This window comes from Maylandia zebra, linkage group LG7, assembly GCF_041146795.1.
Source record: "Maylandia zebra isolate NMK-2024a linkage group LG7, Mzebra_GT3a, whole genome shotgun sequence".
Taxonomy (NCBI): domain Eukaryota; kingdom Metazoa; phylum Chordata; class Actinopteri; order Cichliformes; family Cichlidae; genus Maylandia; species Maylandia zebra.
In genome coordinates this window covers 23,347,466-23,365,431 of record NC_135173.1, presented here as the reverse complement: position 1 = coordinate 23,365,431, position 17,966 = coordinate 23,347,466, and the positions used below count along the sequence as shown (strand labels likewise).

General features: G+C 40.1%; 1 protein-coding gene across 1 annotated transcript; it reads left to right on the top strand.

Moving 5' to 3' along the window:
• Positions 1-2,094: 2,094 nt before the first annotated feature.
• On the top strand, positions 2,095-17,944 carry LOC101487023 (creatine kinase U-type, mitochondrial). The gene is made up of 9 exons (XM_004564523.4): positions 2,095-2,400; positions 4,298-4,496; positions 8,354-8,449; positions 8,765-8,986; positions 9,902-9,987; positions 12,347-12,470; positions 13,682-13,816; positions 14,899-15,024; positions 17,057-17,944. The coding sequence occupies exons 1-9, from the start codon at positions 2,255-2,257 to the stop codon at positions 17,168-17,170; spliced, it is 1,248 nt and encodes a 415-aa protein (XP_004564580.1). The 5' UTR covers positions 2,095-2,254; the 3' UTR covers positions 17,171-17,944.
• The last annotated feature ends 22 nt before the right edge of the window (positions 17,945-17,966 follow it).

Sequence of the window (17,966 nt, the reverse complement as noted above, 5' to 3'; positions counted from 1 at the left end):
ACAGGCAGAAAAAATATTTGTGTGCTAACACAATGAAATCCAAAGAGCTATTAGCTAAAAACCTGGAATATCTCAGCCTAGTGTGCACTGTGCCTTTAAAAAAACTCGAGGTAACTGGACAAGTGGAGCACAAAAGAACATGTGATCGGCTTTAACGAAACAATCTACAGCTGATGAACTGTATCTGAAAGTCATGTCCTTATAGAAATAGGAGGGAAATCCAACAAAAACATGGCACAGGACCTGAGAGATGCACCCGGCTCTTCAGTTGATTAATCTTTTGTTGAAGCCTCATAAGAAATGGCCTCAGTTGAAGGGTGGCTGTCAACAAGCCAATGTTAAGGGAAGGAAACATGGAAAAAATGCTGAGGCATGGCAAATTGCACACAAACTTGTACAGTGGTGGAAATTAGTGGCAACATTCTTATGGAATGATCCACGTTTCATCTAAACTGGATGATTAGTTTGGAAAGAGTAACCATCTAAAAATCAACAGCACCTACCTCCAAATGGGGCCATTTTGCAGAAAATCAGTGATCACAATGCATTTTTAGTCATATCTGGTTTCAGAAGTGACCCAGGAGACAATGGGGGGAAAGGGGGAAAAACAGCCAATAGCACTTTTTAAGCATCAGTTACAGTTTTATTTTAACCACTTTTTCTAAAGAATGTTGGCTGTAGACTGATCTTGGTAATAAAATGTCTGTGGGAAGTTGCTCATAGTGTGTATGCACACAGATATGTGACTATGTCAGATCGCTTAGCAGTGAAGAAATGGAAACTGAACTGAGGTCTGGGATTTTAAGGTCAGTGTTGCCATTTTTTTCCATTCATACTTCCACCAGACGAATTCATCTCAGATTCCACGTGAAGAAAAGCTGAACATTTTCCCTGTAAGTCACTCTTGACGCATCGCCATGAGGAAGTTGCAGTGAGGTTTTTGCTGGTTTGTTTGTTTTTTAATGGTAGACTGTGAGTGGCTGGAGTAACCTTGTAATCTTATTCCAGACAAAGGCGTTCTGGCTGCTTCTTGTCCTCCGGGTTGAATGAAGAGCGGAGGGAGCGCATCTTGTGTTTGTGTGTGTATGTGTTTGGGGGTTGTGGAGTAGTACTTGGGGTGATGTGAAGCGTTTCAGTGCTGCAGCCCTATTCACCGATGTCCTTCAGTATTCACACCACGCACCGCTCCAACACGGTCAAGTTAGCCCATATAAGCGTGTGTGACTTCCTGCACAGAGCAGATTCCGCCCTTATGGAGAGCTTGTTTTGTTTTTTTTTCTCTCGCGACATTTGGGTATGCAAGTAAAAATGACATGGGAATAAATGCATGCACGGTGTTTTAGTTGTACATCTGCATTATCTGTCAGGCCCATAGCTGCAATTAAACTGCACAAGACGAGGCAAAAATACCGTCCAAATTCTGATTTGGCGTGCACTGTGACTTGAGGTTCGCTATAATTTTACCTGCTGATGCTTCCTTCATCACTGTGTTGGATTTGGTCGTTAAATAAAATAATTGGTCGTTAAATAGCTGCTGTCTGCACAGCACACAGTCGGTTGTAATCACATTTCTTATGACATCCTGATTTCAGTTATATTTGAAAGGTTTTCACAAAATAATTTGAATGCATTTGACTGAGTGTAGTGCGATATACTGTATTTGACTTTTGTAAAACACTAAAACAAATCTAGTTGGGAGTAATATATTTCATAGGCACTGTTTGTTTCTAATTGAACTCTTTCACAAGAGTGACTAGTAACAGTGTACAACCAGAGGCATTCAGATTGACTTTGATATTGCATGTGGTTCATTATTAAGGTATACAGCTGAAATGACTGCCAGAGTAAAATATAAAAAGCAGTAAACTGAAATCATCATCGTTGCTCCTTGAAAAAAAAAGTATAATTACTATACATTTGATAAAAATTAGAGTAAATTAGGCTAGAGTAAATTAAATATACTGTGAAAAAATGATAAAGTCACATTTGGGGGTGAAGGTTGTGTGTCCTCATTTGCAGGAGGAACATTAGGCGTTTTAATCTTGTGCTTTTATTTTGAAGATGCAGCTGAATTTCCGTTCTCGCCGTGTATTCCTCCATCTTGACGTCGCTGCTTCTCAATCGTACTCCTTTCCATTCCATCACGGGCACTTCTTTACCGACACTCCCGTCCACCTGACCCTCCTTCCCCGTGGCCGTGAAAAAAAAGACCTTTCTCATTTTTTTCAAAACACAAATACAAGGAGGATAAAAAATGGCAAGCAGTTTCTCGAGAATCCTTTCCTCCAAACGACACATCGGGATCCTGACTTTGGTGGGAGGCTCGGTAACGGCTGGATTTCTCCTCCACCGGGAACATGTTAGCGCCGGAGTGCCTGTTCGCAGGAGGTACCCAGCGAGGTAACGTTTTTTTTTTCAATACTACAACAACTACACACAAATGTAGCCATTATTTTTAGAAGCATTTAGCATAACTTTATCACATATTTTGTGATGTAATGCACAGATTATTAGTTATTAGTAAAGCAGCGCGAATGCTATGTTTTATATTATTTTTTAGTTTTTTGTGAAATATTAATATGTTATTAATATCATTGTTTGCATCAACATAATTAAAATTAATCGTGCAAGAGGCAGCATATAGGGATCACGCACAATCCTAACGTCCTTGCAAAAATACTTGGTTCAGTGATGCTTTTTACGTGAAGTAAAATTAGATTTAATATCGCTCATAACCATCGCACGTATGCAACCTTATGTCTCAAATCTCTGCTTCCTTCAGCTATAATTGTGCTCCTTGCACCAGCCTGCAGAGCAGATGGTTTAGCGCCATAAATATAGGTTTCATGCATGCACCCATTGTTATACATGGATACTGGCGGGATCAAAAGACTCGGAGAGGCCGAGGCGGGGTGCGTACGTGTCCCAGTGCACGCCTGCATGCATTAAAAATGCACCACATACACCATATATAGGTTAGTAAATGATTACTGGTATTCTGATATAAAACCCTGCCCACTGTTATACAAGTGGTCACACCTAAAGAGCTCCTGCAGCAGGGGCGTTAACAAGATTGGTTCAGTGGGGTGGCCCGCATGAAATGGGAATATTTAATTATATTTAAATAGAATGTGGAAAATCACCTGGACTATATCATTTACTAATATTTCGACCCATTTTTTAAAAGTAAAAATCATAATCCTTTTTAAGTGATGGTCCCAAAGTTTTCAAATTAGAAGTAGCTAGTGATTATGGTTGAAACCTTGCAGTAATGGTGCAGTAGGTGGTCGTGGTGTGTTGGCAAAAACTGTAGACAGATGTTGGCATTGCTTCCACATACAATAGGGCTCTAGCCAGATCATCCCTTACAGAGGAATAAATATCTGTCAGATTATTGCAATAAAGAAAACATGCTTGTCTTTGTTTTTTAATCCAAGGACATTTGATCGACAAATAATTTTTCTAGTAAATGGTTCTGAACATACAGTTACACATTTACTCCACAGACACAGACTACTATTACGGAACCTGGTTTTTGTCCAATAAAAATGATGTAAAAGATGGTTTAACAATAAATTTAGAAAACATTTGCCTGTTTCATTTTTGCGCTATGCCATAAAAAATATATACACATACACAAAACAATTCTGGAACATAAAGTTGAATTTGCTGGAAAGTCTAAAGGATTGATTGTCTATGATAAAGATGAGTTTGTGAACGTTTTTTATTTTTGATGTCTTAGCCCTATGCTTTGAGACAAAGTGTAACAAAAACACACACGTTAATTTGTGCTTCTACGGCAGTGCTAATCTTTCAGACTTCTTGGCAACAAGTATTAATTTTTGCTGGTCTTTCACAGCATTTTCTTTTTTTCCCATTAGCGTCTGTGAAAGCCTAAATGTTCATTTGAAAAGCTTGTAGTGTCTAATCTAATTCTGCATCCTCTATCATCATGAAATAAATGGCACTTTTACCATCTCATGAATAGTTGAACATTAACCAAAGAATGCACATTAATGGTGCCGCTGTGCCATGTTTTATAGTACAATGCTCGTGTCCTTCTGTGTCTTACATTAGTGGTGTTTTGTTAGCCGGCAGGGTGTTGTATTAGCAGAAAGTCACAGGTTGACACACCAGTCACTTGCGTACGTGCAATGAAAAACAGTTCCTTGAGTGAGTCACTCATTGTGCCCCTGCTCCAAGGGCAAAAAGTAAACCATCGCCTACACTCCTGTAATTTTTCTCTCTCTCCAATAGCAGCACATTCACATATAATCTTTCATTTGTGTTTGTGCAGTGCGGAGTTCCCAGACCTGCGCAAACACAACAACTGCATGGCCAGTAACCTCACACCTGCAATCTATGCTAAGCTGTGTGATAGGGCCACTCCCAATGGTTTCACACTGGACGAGGCCATCCAGACGGGCGTGGACAACCCTGGGCACCCCTTCATCAAGACCGTTGGCATGGTGGCAGGGGACGAGGAGTCTTATGAGGTCAGACGTCATAGTAACTTTTCGACATACAGGCTTCCTTCTGCATACAAAAACAGGGTTTTGGGTCTAATAGGTTTTAGAAAGAATCACAAGGTAACAGAGAATCCTTCCTTATGCGGAAGAAGACTCATTATTATGTACTTGCATATGCAGCTGTCATCGGGACGTATGTCCTCGGGTCTTCACTACCCTGTTAGTGTTCCCACCCTCATTATCAAGTATGTTTTGTGACATTCACACATGCATACACAGAGTATTACAGTGTCACTGAGGCAGGGTTTTTAGCTGGGACATGTCTTTTGGGATGTCTCAATATCTAAAATGAGGATACTTCAGTACATTTTAATTTTAATTGGCTACTTCATTTAGAAGCTACAGAAATATCTTGGAACTGCTGACAGCAGTGTGTGTGTCTTTGAATGTGATATTAACTATGGATCAGGAGAATAATGAGTGTTTAATCTGTAATGCTGAAGGTTGCAGGTCAACCATTAGACATTTCTGTTACTTGTGATTGTGTAAGCATTTTCCTTAAACAATATGAATACATACCTTTGCAATGTATCATATACTCCCAGCTTTTGACATGTGTGGGAGTTTCTTTTGAACACTTCAGGGTATGGCGTTACTGTAACACAACAGAATGTCAGTGACTTCTGGTAAAGTAGTTACTCAATGTTCAGAGACAGAGTCTTTTTAGGATATTTCAGACCCTTCCACTTTTTTCAGTCATAAAATGTTGGCTAGAAGATTGCACTGCAAAAATATCCACACCTTCCTAGTACTGTGTTGGATCCCTTTTTGCCTTCAGAATTCTTAGTCTTAGTTCACAGATTAAACAAGGTGCTGAAAACATTTCTCAAAGCTTGGTCCATATTGATATGATGGGATCACAGAGTTGCAGTAGATAATAATAATAATGGATTGCATTTATATAGCGCTTTTCGGGACCCCTCAAAGCGCTTTACAATTCCACTATTCATTCACTCTCACATTCATACACTGGTGGAGGCAGCTACAGTTGTAGCCACAGCTGCCCTGGGGCAGACTGACAGAAGCGAGGCTGCCATATTGCGCCATCGGCCCCTCTGGCCATCACCAGTAGGCGGTAGGTGAAGTGTCTTGCCCAAGGACACAACGACCGAGACTGTCCGAGCCGGGGCTCGAACCGGCAACCTTCCGATTACAAGACGAACACCCAACTCTTGAGCCACGATCGCGTAGATTTGTTGCTACGCATCCATATTGTGCAACTCCCATTTCATCAGACCGCACAAGTGCTCTTTCTGGTTATTAAGTGATGACGTGTAAACCCTGCTTCCAGGTCCAAACTCCTACTGATACTGTTGTATCGTTAACATGTTGCAGGGCTTTGTATCTTGTTCTGTTTAATCTTAACAAACCCCTAAAAATAATGAGAGATCACTGTTGGGCTCTGTGGGTTTTTATTACAGTGAGGTCAATAAGTATTTGATCACCCTGTCATTTTGCAAGTTCTCTTACTCAGTCTTGGTCTACAATTTTCAGCATAGAGACAGAGAGACTGTGAGAGACAGAATCTAAAAAGAACAATCCGGAAATCACATTATATGATTTTTGAACAATTTATTTGTGAACAAATACTTGTTGACCTCACTGTAGTACTATTCATCTGCTGCAGTTTAAAACCTTACAATGGAACTACAGCCCATCAGCTAACTATTTGCTAGTTTTCTATCTTCATTTAATGTGAAGTGATAGCAGAGCTGTTTGTTTTAGTTTTTCCAAAATTCCTCATTCAGAACATGGTGTATAATGTTTAGATGGAAACCAGTGATCTAACATCTTGCTACCTTCTAACTCGGTTGAACTTCAGAAATTCTATTTTTCATGGATGGTTGGATGTTAAACTTTCTTGTAACACCTGGGAGCACACTAATCATTTTATTAACGGTAAGAGAGTTTAGACAGTTTGGACCCGGAAATGGTTCATGACTTCGGACTTAAGAGACTGATAGGATTGGGATCTGGTAACTGTGGAGGCCATTTGAGTTCAGGTTCGAAATGATCTGCGGTTTGTGATGTAGCATGTTATCCACCTGAAATGATCCATCATAAGATGGATCATAAAGAGATGAACGTGGTCACCATTAATACTCAAGTAGCCTGTGGTGTTTAAATGATCATCAGTTGGTACTCAGGGGCTCAAAGTGTGTCAAAGAAAATATCTCCAGTTTGGTGAGCCTGTGTGAATCATAGCCTCAATTTCCTTTTCTTATCTGAAAGAAGTAGCACCTGGGTTGGTCTTGTGCTGCTGCGGCCCATCTGCTTCAAAGGTGTGATCGTGGCTCAAGAGTTGGCAGTTCGTCTTGTAATCGGAAGACGGAATCGGTTCGAGCCCCGGCTCCGACAGTCTCGGTCTCGGTCCTTGGGCAAGACACTTCACCCGTTGCCTACTGGTGGTGGTCAGAGAGCCCGGTGGCGCCCCAATGTAGCTTACCATTACCAGTGTGTGAATGGGTGGATGACTGAACTTGTAAAGCGCTTTGGGGTCCATAGGGACTAAGTAAAGCGCTATACAAATACAGGCCATTTACCAAAGGTTGGACGTGTTGAGAGATGCTCATCTGCTTTTAAAGAGTGGTTATTTGAGTTACTGTTGCCTTACTACCAGGTCAAGGCAGTCTGGCCATTATCCTCATCATTACCAACATCAACAAAGTACTTTCACTCAGAGAACTGCTGTTCACTGGATATTTTCTTTTTTCACGCCATTCTCTAAAAACCGTAGCGATGGTTGGGGGGAACATCCTAGTAGTTCCGGAAATACTCAGCCCGTATTGCACCAATGTTCAAAGTCTCTGAAATCATCTTTTCTCCCCATTTACGGCAGATATAGTTTTAAGTGTAACAACCTTTCACACATGCACATGTGCAGTGTGTCCAGTTTTTCCTTCTAGATCTTTTTAAGCCTTGTCATCAGCTTTGAGCCACCGTTGGGTCTCTTCAAAAATTGGGGGGGTTAAAGTCTGAGTTTAGGCTGGGTCTCTCAAGGACAGTCAGAGACTTGTCTTGAAACCAATCCAGCATTCTCTTGGCTGTTGTTGTGAAAATTGATCCATTGTTGGTCTCAGGTTGCTTGCACTCTGGATTAGATTTTCTTTAAAAGCTTCTGTGCATTTGGTTCCATTCCTCCTAGCATCTTCTCTGAGTTCTCTCCCCGCTCTCACCTTCAAAGGGTGATGCTGCCTCTACCATGCCTCACTACTGAAGTACCGATTAGATTTATTCTCATAGAGGAAATCCCCTCTTCCACTAGTTAGTTGAGTGATGTTAGGTATCCAAGTGTATTGTATATTTTTCTTTATCAAATGGTCAGAAATAACGCAGCAATTCAAATATTTTACTGACTGTGCTGTAAATGGGCCGATCAGACTTAAAGGCATATCAGGTGCTGTAAAAATGTGCTTAAGTTACTGTTTAGAGCTTGTTTTATGGTAATTAATGCTAGTGAACATAAACTGATTCGAACAAGCTAATCAACTGCAACATGCATTTTGGAAAATGTATTACCTGCTTTATCAACAAATGACAACAAAATAACAATGATTATATTACTTTAACTTTATCAACTCAATAATTCATGTGACTCAATTTCACTAATAAATGACCCTAATTGTTCGCTCTACTTGGCTTATCAATCACTCCAGACCAGGCATAAGAAAAATCTTTTTTAATTATTCCTTTTCATTGTTGCTTATTTTAAATGAGCAATAATAAATATTTAAAGGTGGAAAAAATAGACTTTTAAAATGAACTCATTAGTAAACCTTATACATGCAATGTCTGAGTATTCTTTATTCCTTTTTCTGGTTTAGGTATTTGCAGACCTTTTGGACCCTGTGATCAAGGAAAGGCACAATGGCTATGACCCCCGCGTCATGAAGCACCCCACTGATCTGGATTCTAGCAAGGTATTACTAACACTGACAGTGCCTGAAGTAGTATTTTACTCCGTGGGCTGGGTATTTGAAAGCAAAATTTGCAAAAAGCATCAAAAAATTAAGAACTACTCATTTTACTCTAAATATGTACGTTTAAATTGTGAAGGCAAAGTGCCTAGTTAGATTTCTAGCTCTCTTTATATACTACAATAACCAGTCTAGAGAAGTATAAAATTCTTCCTCCTCCTCACCTCTTATTTCTTTCACTGTTTTTAAAAAAAAATACATTATATGATCTGATTTACCTGCACAGGTAGCCTTAAACCTCCCCCATCTTTGTTTCAGATCCAGTCAGGTCATTTCGATGAGCGATATGTGTTGTCGTCCAGGGTGAGGACAGGCCGCAGCATCCGCGGCCTGAGCCTGCCACCCGCCTGCACCAGGGCAGAGCGCAGGGAGGTGGAGAGAGTGGTGGTGGATGCCCTGTCTGGCCTGAAGGGTGACCTAACAGGGAAGTACTACAGTCTCACCCAAATGACAGAAAAGGAGCAGCAACAGCTCATTGATGTGAGTGATGACGTCGTGCTGTTGACTCATTTGGAATTTGCATTTGGAAAAAGTCAAGTTTTAGCTACCTCTGCTCTCATTTAATTATTTGTATATTTGTCTTAGAAAAAACATCCTGTAAGTTAATGTATACAATTTCACATTGGAAACCAAAGTTATACTAAAGCATTATATTTTATTTACTACATTTTACAGGTGTTCTATAAGGAAAGATATATTTTCAGTGCCATTGTCTGTTTGCTTGTCTTTTAGCAAGTGTACTTACCAATAGAATTGCATCAAACTTGGCAGAAAGACGAAGCAAAAGAATAACCCATTTCATTTTGGTGCAAATCCAGACTAAAATTGCAAAACTGATACTTGGCCTTGGCAGAGGATGCATTCTCTCATTTTTGTACTTCATATAGTTAGCCTGAAAGAAACGATCCGTCAGTTGATCACATATTTATAAGCTGGAATTTTTTAGCACACTTAACCAGAAAACTCTGGGCCATCAGCTTAATGTTTCTTTGTTATGTTTAGCCTGCTGTTGATGTGATTACAATTCCACTATGTGACCTACAAGAAGAAAAAATAAAGAGAATTTTATCACATATAAGCAGGAGTGGGCGTGTTGTGGTTGACACAGCATTTTTCTCCTCACAATGAGAAAAGATCAGAGTATTGAATTCTCAGGTCTACCTCATTGTTAATGGCTCCCAGCATGCATTTTAGTGATGGAAATAGCAGCAAGAACTCTTGATTGAATGTTGGGTTAAGGTTATTGAGTTGATTGAAGATATTATTTCTAATGTTCTGATGTTGTTTATATTTGTAATTAGTTCTAATTTCTTGATCCCATTTTGTTTTCTTTACCAACAAACACTCTGGACTTAGCTGAGTATAAATCATCCTTTTTTTCTGTATTTCCAACAGGACCACTTCTTGTTTGACAAGCCGGTGTCCCCCCTCCTCACGTGTGCAGGGATGGCTCGTGACTGGCCAGATGCCCGTGGTATTTGGTAAGTGGATAAGGCTGGTAAACAAAACTTCTTCATCTGTTAATTCCAGAAATAAAGAGATCCTAAATACCTTGGTAAAGGTTCATGTAGGTCAGAGAGGTCAAACCTGTTTTATATTATAGGCCAAATAACATGTCCCACTTTGACCTGAGGTGGACCAGAACAGTGAAACTCCCCTTTCTGTCAGAATAAAGACGTTTAACTACACATTTAATCTCTGAGCTATCATAATATACCAAAAAAGAAGTGCAACAACAGTATATCTCACTTTTTCTACATGATAAAGAAATGCTGCTGTAGTAAATGAAAAACATCTGCCAGCGGGACTCTATGGGCTTAAACTGAAATAAAAAGTAAATGTGTTAAACAATAGTGAAAGTTTTATTATCTCATTGCACAGAATGCCGTCTAATTACAAAACAAAGTTTTTGTTAATTCACAGAGAATACCCTTTTTTCCCCTCTGTGCATCCACTGTAAAAAACAGAAATTTGTATAGGAGATACACAGAACAGAATTTTTCTGCCATTTGATCTTTTTTGTCTGATCTTTAATTACTTTGGTGTAGTATGATTGGACTTTATCAGGCAGAAAAGCTGCAGAATGTATTGAAATACAGTTGTTTCAAAAAAGATTGCCCTATTTCACATTATCTAGGGGGGTCTAGTGGGCCGGACGGCGTCTTTGCCGCTGCGATTCTGGCCTGTGGTCCTTATGTTTTTTACCCCTGATTTAGATCATTGCTGTGTACTGGATTTACACAAGGCGCTGCTGATGGTTGACTAATCTTGTATTTATATTTAAGAATAACATTTTCTTCTTTTCTGAGGGATGACAGTGATGCAGTGTTTGGAGGTGACCCACTATGATATTTAATTAACGTTTTTCTTTACTGCTACAAACTGGAAGTGGGTCATACAAACAGTTATGTAACGTGTTTCTCCCAAGTGAGGCCACTCTTTTAGTCCTTAATGATTAGTTTTCATATTTAACAGTTTTCTAAATAAAGAAGGGCCTTTTTTTGTCTTTGTTTTTGGCGTTTCTCCGTCACTGATCCTTGGTAGAGGTGTATTAGCAATGCGGAAAATGCTCCCTCAGCACTGAGTTTCAGCATGTACTCAGGAATAACCCAGTGCAACGTGTCAGCCAGCCAAAATCAATCACCAGCCTCCCTCCTCTCTCCCTCTGCCAGCCGTATCAGCCAACCTGTCCTCAGCTCTCCTTAATAATTCACCTTCACGTCATTCCTTCATCATCTCTTCTTTCAGGAGCTCAGCTTTCTCTTTTTCTGGCTCTCTGATCTTTTCTTTTTTTCACTAACCTTATGTTCAGCTCTGCTGTGAATCGTTTTGCTTATTTTTTAATCCTTTTTTGCTTCTGTTCCGTGTTCTTTTTCTTCCTTTTTATTGCATCACTGTATTCTCCTTCTCTCTCTCCCTACCCTTTTTAAATGTCTGCCACCATTAAGGTAATAAGCACAGAGAAAAGACTACCTCACAGTAGTCTTATGCGTTGACTTAAAATTTTATAACATTATGCATGAAAAGTTGGCACTTCTAATGACTCATACTGTGTGAGCCTTTCTATGAGGGAGTCTTTTCTTGAAGTGACGTGTACAGTAGGTCATGTATAGTTGGTACTGAACATTAGTATATAGAATATATATTCTCCGGAGTACAATCAGTGTGCACTTTGTAATAGCTTTAGACAGTCTTCAGTCTGGAATAGGAACATGCATCTGTGCAGTCGTGGTTATATCTTCAGAAGTATAAATATTAATGTGAATAAACACTTGTTTGTATCACTGACAGGCTTGACTCTTTATCAGGTAGACTTTACTTTCTTTTATCTGTTTAATAACATGTCTGCTTTCTTTAGTGTTTCATTGAAACCTTGACAAAGCGGTAGTAAAAGACTTAGGGGTGAGGGTTCAGATAATTAGATAATCGTAATAATGGTCAGATAATTCTCCAATTTGAAACATAGCATGTTCAAACTTTATAAAATAGACTCAATATTTTATTCCGTCTGATTAAGAGTGAATGAGGCCATAAACTCGTCAGGAAAGTGTTTAAAGAGGTCAAGACTGAAGGCTGTTTTCCTATAAATGTCTATAGGACCAAAGGTCTTCTTTACAACCATAGCTATCATAGTTTGGAGGCCTTCAGGTAGAATGCAGGGTTAAGGCACCTCTGGATCGGCTTTATTTTCCAGCCCATAACCATTTGGGGTTTTTGTTTTTTTTTACTGTCTATAGTCTGTCCACTTCTGTTTTATATGCTAGTGCAATTACAGAAACTGGGCAACCATCAACCACAAACATGAATACTGTATAATCTATGTCCTTAATCTATGCGCAGGCACAACATTGAGAAGACATTCCTGATTTGGGTCAATGAGGAGGATCACACAAGAGTCATCTCTATGGAGAAGGGAGGAAACATGAAGAGAGTCTTTGAGAGGTTCTGCAGAGGCCTGAAGGAGGTAAGACTGTGTTTGTGTATGCAAGGGGATAATTTGAAACAGCTTAAGGAGAAAAGAACTAAATAGAGAATTTGGGGAGTTGAGCAGGCATGGTGTTTTTCTCCGTTGTGATCTCTGTGCAAATGTGATCCTGGACCATAAGAAATTACTGCCAGCAAATCTGATACACTGCACGATGTTGGCTGTGTGTGATTTAATAAAAGTATTGGATATTAAATTTGATAATGGTAAACTGTGGGTCTGCTGCAGTTTGATGGCTTTATGGATTTAATAAACCTGGCAAGATAATTAATACAGTCTAAAAGCATCACTGTAGAGAATGCTTACAGAATGGAAAAAACTGCTTACACTAGACTTTGACTTCACATGTTGACAGATGCCCAAAAATGGTTGGGCAAACATAAACTGTTTATGTCCTGATGCATACTCATTCGCCCAGGTAAGGAAAGAGGATGTACATGTCATCCTGTCCAGGAAGTATATGTTCCCATAATGAGGGTTTACACATCCTGAACAGGGAGGAACACTGAGTGGGGAGATTTACGTGAAAAGGGAACGACCATCTCTGAATGAAGCAGGGGGGCCTAAGGGTACTTATTTCACCATCTTACAATGCTGTGATTCCAGCCATTCCTCAACTCTGTGAATGGTACTCATGGCCATTGATCAGTGGTTGTTGATCAATGGTCATGACAATTTCCATATTAATCATCAAGAAACTGATCTCACAGCATGTTGTTTGCCAGTGGTGCTAGTTTCAGTCAGTCTGCAGAGGTACTTTTTATAAGGTTGGAGAAACCTGCAGTCAGCTGAGACTGAAGAAGTCAGACAGCGAGCTGAAACAAAACGTTTCCCCCACTGAAAACACCATGTCCAGATGAATACAATCAACTTTTTGGGATAAACTGTTTATCCAAAAGCAGGCCAAATTCCCCTTTTGAGAAAGCACTAAAGACAAGCAATACAACATCTGGGGCTTTTATGTACTAAATGTGTGAGGGCCCTGAACAGCAGTCCTTGGCTCTACATTAGCACTGGGTTATCTGTCATTCCACTCCCACCAGAGTTCATTGAACAGTTATAGAAGTTGAGCAACTCGCTATTCTTTTCTTGTCAGCCACAAAATATGAAAACTCAAAGGTGTGGCAGTTATTGCAGTCTGGGAGTGAAACACACTCACTGTCTTGTTTGACTCCATATTCCTCTGTTAGGTGGAGCGTCTGATCCAGGAGAGAGGCTGGGAATTTATGTGGAACGAGAGGCTTGGTTACGTCCTTACCTGCCCCTCAAACCTGGGCACAGGACTGAGGGCCGGTGTCCACGTCAAGCTGCCCCTGCTGAGCAAGGTGAGTTTAATGTTTGTAAAGAAACTCCATACGTTTGTTTCCATACATGTGTTTTATTGGGTTTTGGGGTCACATTTAAAGCACAAGATTTGCACTGTGTGTGGCTTTTTAAAATTAAGCTAGCAAGGATTTCCCGAGTGCCGTTAAACAGACTCAGGACATTTTAGCACATCTTCATTATGTTACATTATTCATTTTGTTCACAAAAAACAAAAACTATCAAAAATTATTAACTCGTTGTCTGATGTGTACCTTTTTTTGCTCAATAACAGCCTCCACTTTTTGTTGTAGTTTTCCACAAGTCTCACATGTCTCCTGAGCAATCCCAAACAACTGTTCTTTGATGAATCTCTCAAGCTCCTCTAGATTTGATGGTCTTCTTCCACCGATCTTGGTCTTCAGTTCATTACAGATTTTTAATGGGAATAAAGTCAGGGCTTTGAGCAAGCCAGTCAATACCCTTCACTTTGGTCTTCTGGAGGTAGTTCTTCAGCAGGAGCGACATGTTTTGGGTCGTTGTCAAGTTGGAAGACAACGCAACGATCCACAAGCAATTACTACTTGAAGTTTTCTTGCAAAATCTTCTTTCTTCATGTTTCCTTCCACCTTGACAAGATTCCCACTTCCCACAGCATAATACTCCCATCTGTGTGTTTCACTGTGGGGATGGCGTTCTCTTCTCCAGAATTAAGTTTCCTGTGCATGGTTCTAGCGATTGTCTTCTTTGAGACTACAGTTCCTGACTTGGCTAAGTCATTCATTCATGTCTTGGGAGTTTTTCTGGGGTTTTTAGACACATCTCTCTTGTTCTTCTTTCCAGAGTCTTTGAAATCTTTCACTTCCTACCTCTGCAAGGCTTGTTCTGCGCTGTGTTGCTCTCTGTGAATTTGTTGATAATACTTCACTCTTCTTGACACTTTAAAACACCTTTGATAACTTTGGATATCCATCGTCTGCTTTGTGAACATCATCAATTCTTTTCTCAAGTCTACAAAAGGAATCTTTAGATTAATTCACCCTTAATAATATTGTGGTTGGTGATTTGAAACGGCGTGAAATAACACCTTTCTGCTTCATCCCAGGATCCTCGCTTCAGTAAGATCCTGGACAACCTGCGTCTGCAGAAGCGAGGGACAGGCGGTGTGGATACTGCAGCTGTGGGTGGTGTATTTGACATCTCCAACCTAGACCGCCTGGGACAGTCTGAGGTAGGGTAAATGAAGTGTGTGGCTACGTCCCTAACCTTTAAGTACACCGCAGATATTACCTGTCAAGCCGTTTTTCCAGGTGTTGTTCATTAACCACAAATACCTCGATAAATTATCCCGGGATAAGCAAAGACAATGCTTTCTCAGTGAGGCTAAAAAAAAGCTAACCATCTTAACCGTGTTACCTAGAAAATATGAGCACAATGTAAACTGTTGCTAAACAAATATTTGGTGAGTCGGATTATTTGGAGTACAGTTAGTACTCCAAGTAAGTATAGCTGGAGCTATTTTTCACAACTGCAAAAGCATAAGAGAAGCTTCTTGTTTGGCCTGTACATGTAATCTGTCTCCGTTATGTCCTTGGCCTCAGCGTCACATGGGTACAGTACAATAGAGGAGCTCTCTATTGTGGTGAGTGCATGGTTGTGTGTTTTATTCTGATGACATCAGAGGAGGCGGGGGCTCTTTGTTGTTTCTGGGTGAAGTGCAGTGTACAAATTAGCCTTCAGTTTGGTACAGATTAAGAATCACTCATCTAATTTTCTTTCTTTAAAATATTGTCTGATTATTGAAAGGCTTGGAAGCTGACCTCCAAGGGTGGAGTCAGTGAGTTAAGGAAAGAGAAAATCTGAATAAGGATGGAGGAATGAGAGAATTGTGAGCAGCTGGGGAAAAGTGCAGGAGGACTACAAGGAGGTGTTCCTCTTTAAGCCCATGTTAACAAATACAGATTTCAGTCTGATATGTTGGTGCCTTTTAAAACACTCAAGGTCACCTTATAATGCAAATAAAATAAACATTAAAATCACAAACCTGTGCAGAAGTCTGAGGAAGTAAAATTAACTCGATGCTTTTTACCCCTCAGTCATAAAAGGCTGACGGAGAATTAGACGCAAGTTCATTAGTGTGATAACACAAAAACAAGGCCACATAGGAGTTTGAAGTTCATACCACGGGTGCTTCGACTGAGCCTTGGACAAGGTCAAAGGTCAGGTTTTCAGAAAAGCTTATGAATGAGATAACATGAGACCAAGGCGACGTACGATTTTGAAACTGATACCATAGATGTGTCTAAGTATTGTTGTTGTTGAATTAATATGATATAAAATACAGAATTTAGAAATACTAAATAAAATAAATATTTAGTAATCCTCATTTTAATTAAAAAAAACAAACAAACAGTTCTGCGGGTACTTGAAAGTTTCTTGTTAGTTTTTAGGCCCTCAGCAGGTTGTAATTTGACACAGACATGACACCACTGTGAGGACACTGCTGTGTGACACAACAGAATAGAAACTATCTATCAGGACAGGCTGAAGCTATCCCAGCTGCATAGGGTGAGAACACAGAGACAAACAAATTCATGCTCACAGCCACTTTGGAACCACATACTAACCTAATGTCTTTGGACTATGGGAAGAAGCCTGAATACCTAGAGAGAAGCAACACAGACATAGGATTCAAACCCAGGTCCTTCTTGATGCGAGGTGACCGTTCTAACCACTGTTGCATCGTCCTGCTGTGAAAATATATAGATATTTCTGGGTTGTGTGTTATACATCAGCCCCTGTGAAGATTTGAGAAGTGCCTGTTTTTGAGGTGGGCTGTACTTAGCACTAGAGGAGGCACACATTCTGCGTCTTAACTGAGCCATAAGACAGAATCAACAAGAGTACAGGCTGCTTGTATTTATATCTGCTCATCCTTATTTGGTAGGTGGCATTTTGGTTGTGAAGGGTTTGTTTATAGCTGCAGACTGTTTTGTATCTTCAGCCTCTGACAGCATTCAAAGAAAAAGCTGTTAGAAGTACCCTGTATTAGGCTTTCACTATTTTATTTGCTTTAAGATACAAATGTTTTCTGGTCATGTTAATAATTTCTGTCTTGTGTGGCTTACCAAACACAAATGTCACTTGGCTTTGACCTTGATAAAATTACTCTTCCTTATTGCAAAAATAGTGTCTACTTTTTATGTTCTGTGCACTTTCCTGTTCACTTTTATTACTAAAATGTGGCATGTTCATCCTCTCAGGTCCAGCTGGTGCAGACAGTGGTTGATGGCGTCAACTACCTAATTGAGTGTGAGAAGAGACTGGAGAGAGGACAGGACATCAAGGTGCCCCCACCCATCAAGCTGTCCAAGTAGACACTGATCCCTCACCTCCCCACACAGACCTCTGGGCACACACACATGCACAAATTCCTCTCGCTCTCTGTGCCCATAGATATTACAAATATCTATTTCATCGCCTCATTTATTACTACTAATTACACCATCCCACCCCACAGCATACCTCTCTAGAATATAATCTCTTTATATTAGATGTAGCTTCAGGCTCCCAGAACTGCTTTGGGCCTAAGTGAGTGAAGCCTACTGCAGTAAATTCAAAGTTTGATTTAAGCTTAAATCTAAATCCTGCTCTAAGATAGCAGTGGATACGAATAAGGATGCACAAATTATGGGGCTGTTATAAGATGCCCTTTTCTGCATGGCCCAACATCTCTGGCTCTCCTATCAAAGCACTCCTCAGCCTGCCCAAACCTGGCTTACTCCCTTCCTGTCGCATGTCCTGTACACACATCCCCTTTCCTCTCATCTCTGTAGTTTCACTGTTCATGCCTATTAGCTAGTGCTTGTGTAGTTCATCCATCTGTGCTCACCGTGGAGGGTGGATTGTGTGTACATAGTTTACTTTAACTGTTCTGAAGTGGTTTGAATGTAGACCAACAAGCTGAAGACAGAAGACCCATGTGTTCTCCGGATGAGTGGGTTGTTTGGTGACATGCTGGTGTCAGATTATAATTCACACTGGTCCAGTTAAGCTCTGTACTGTATGCTACTGAAGCAATATCATTTGAGTTTATAACTGAATGTCACGCTCTAATGTCTTTTATTAAAGAAATCATCTATTTAACAGTATTTGCTCCACTGTCTGACTCTT

What these genes read in the sequence shown, in the direction of transcription:
- LOC101487023 (XM_004564523.4), top strand. Translation starts at nt 2,255, where the DNA reads ATGGCAAGCAGTTTCTCGAGAATCCTTTCCTCCAAACGACACATCGGG. An exon ending in AGCAGCAACAGCTCATTGAT is followed by an intron (nt 8,987 to 9,901) that starts GTGAGTGATGAC and finishes TATTTCCAACAG; the next exon opens with GACCACTTCTTGTTTGACAA. An exon ending in TCTGCAGAGGCCTGAAGGAG is followed by an intron (nt 12,471 to 13,681) that starts GTAAGACTGTGT and finishes TTCCTCTGTTAG; the next exon opens with GTGGAGCGTCTGATCCAGGA.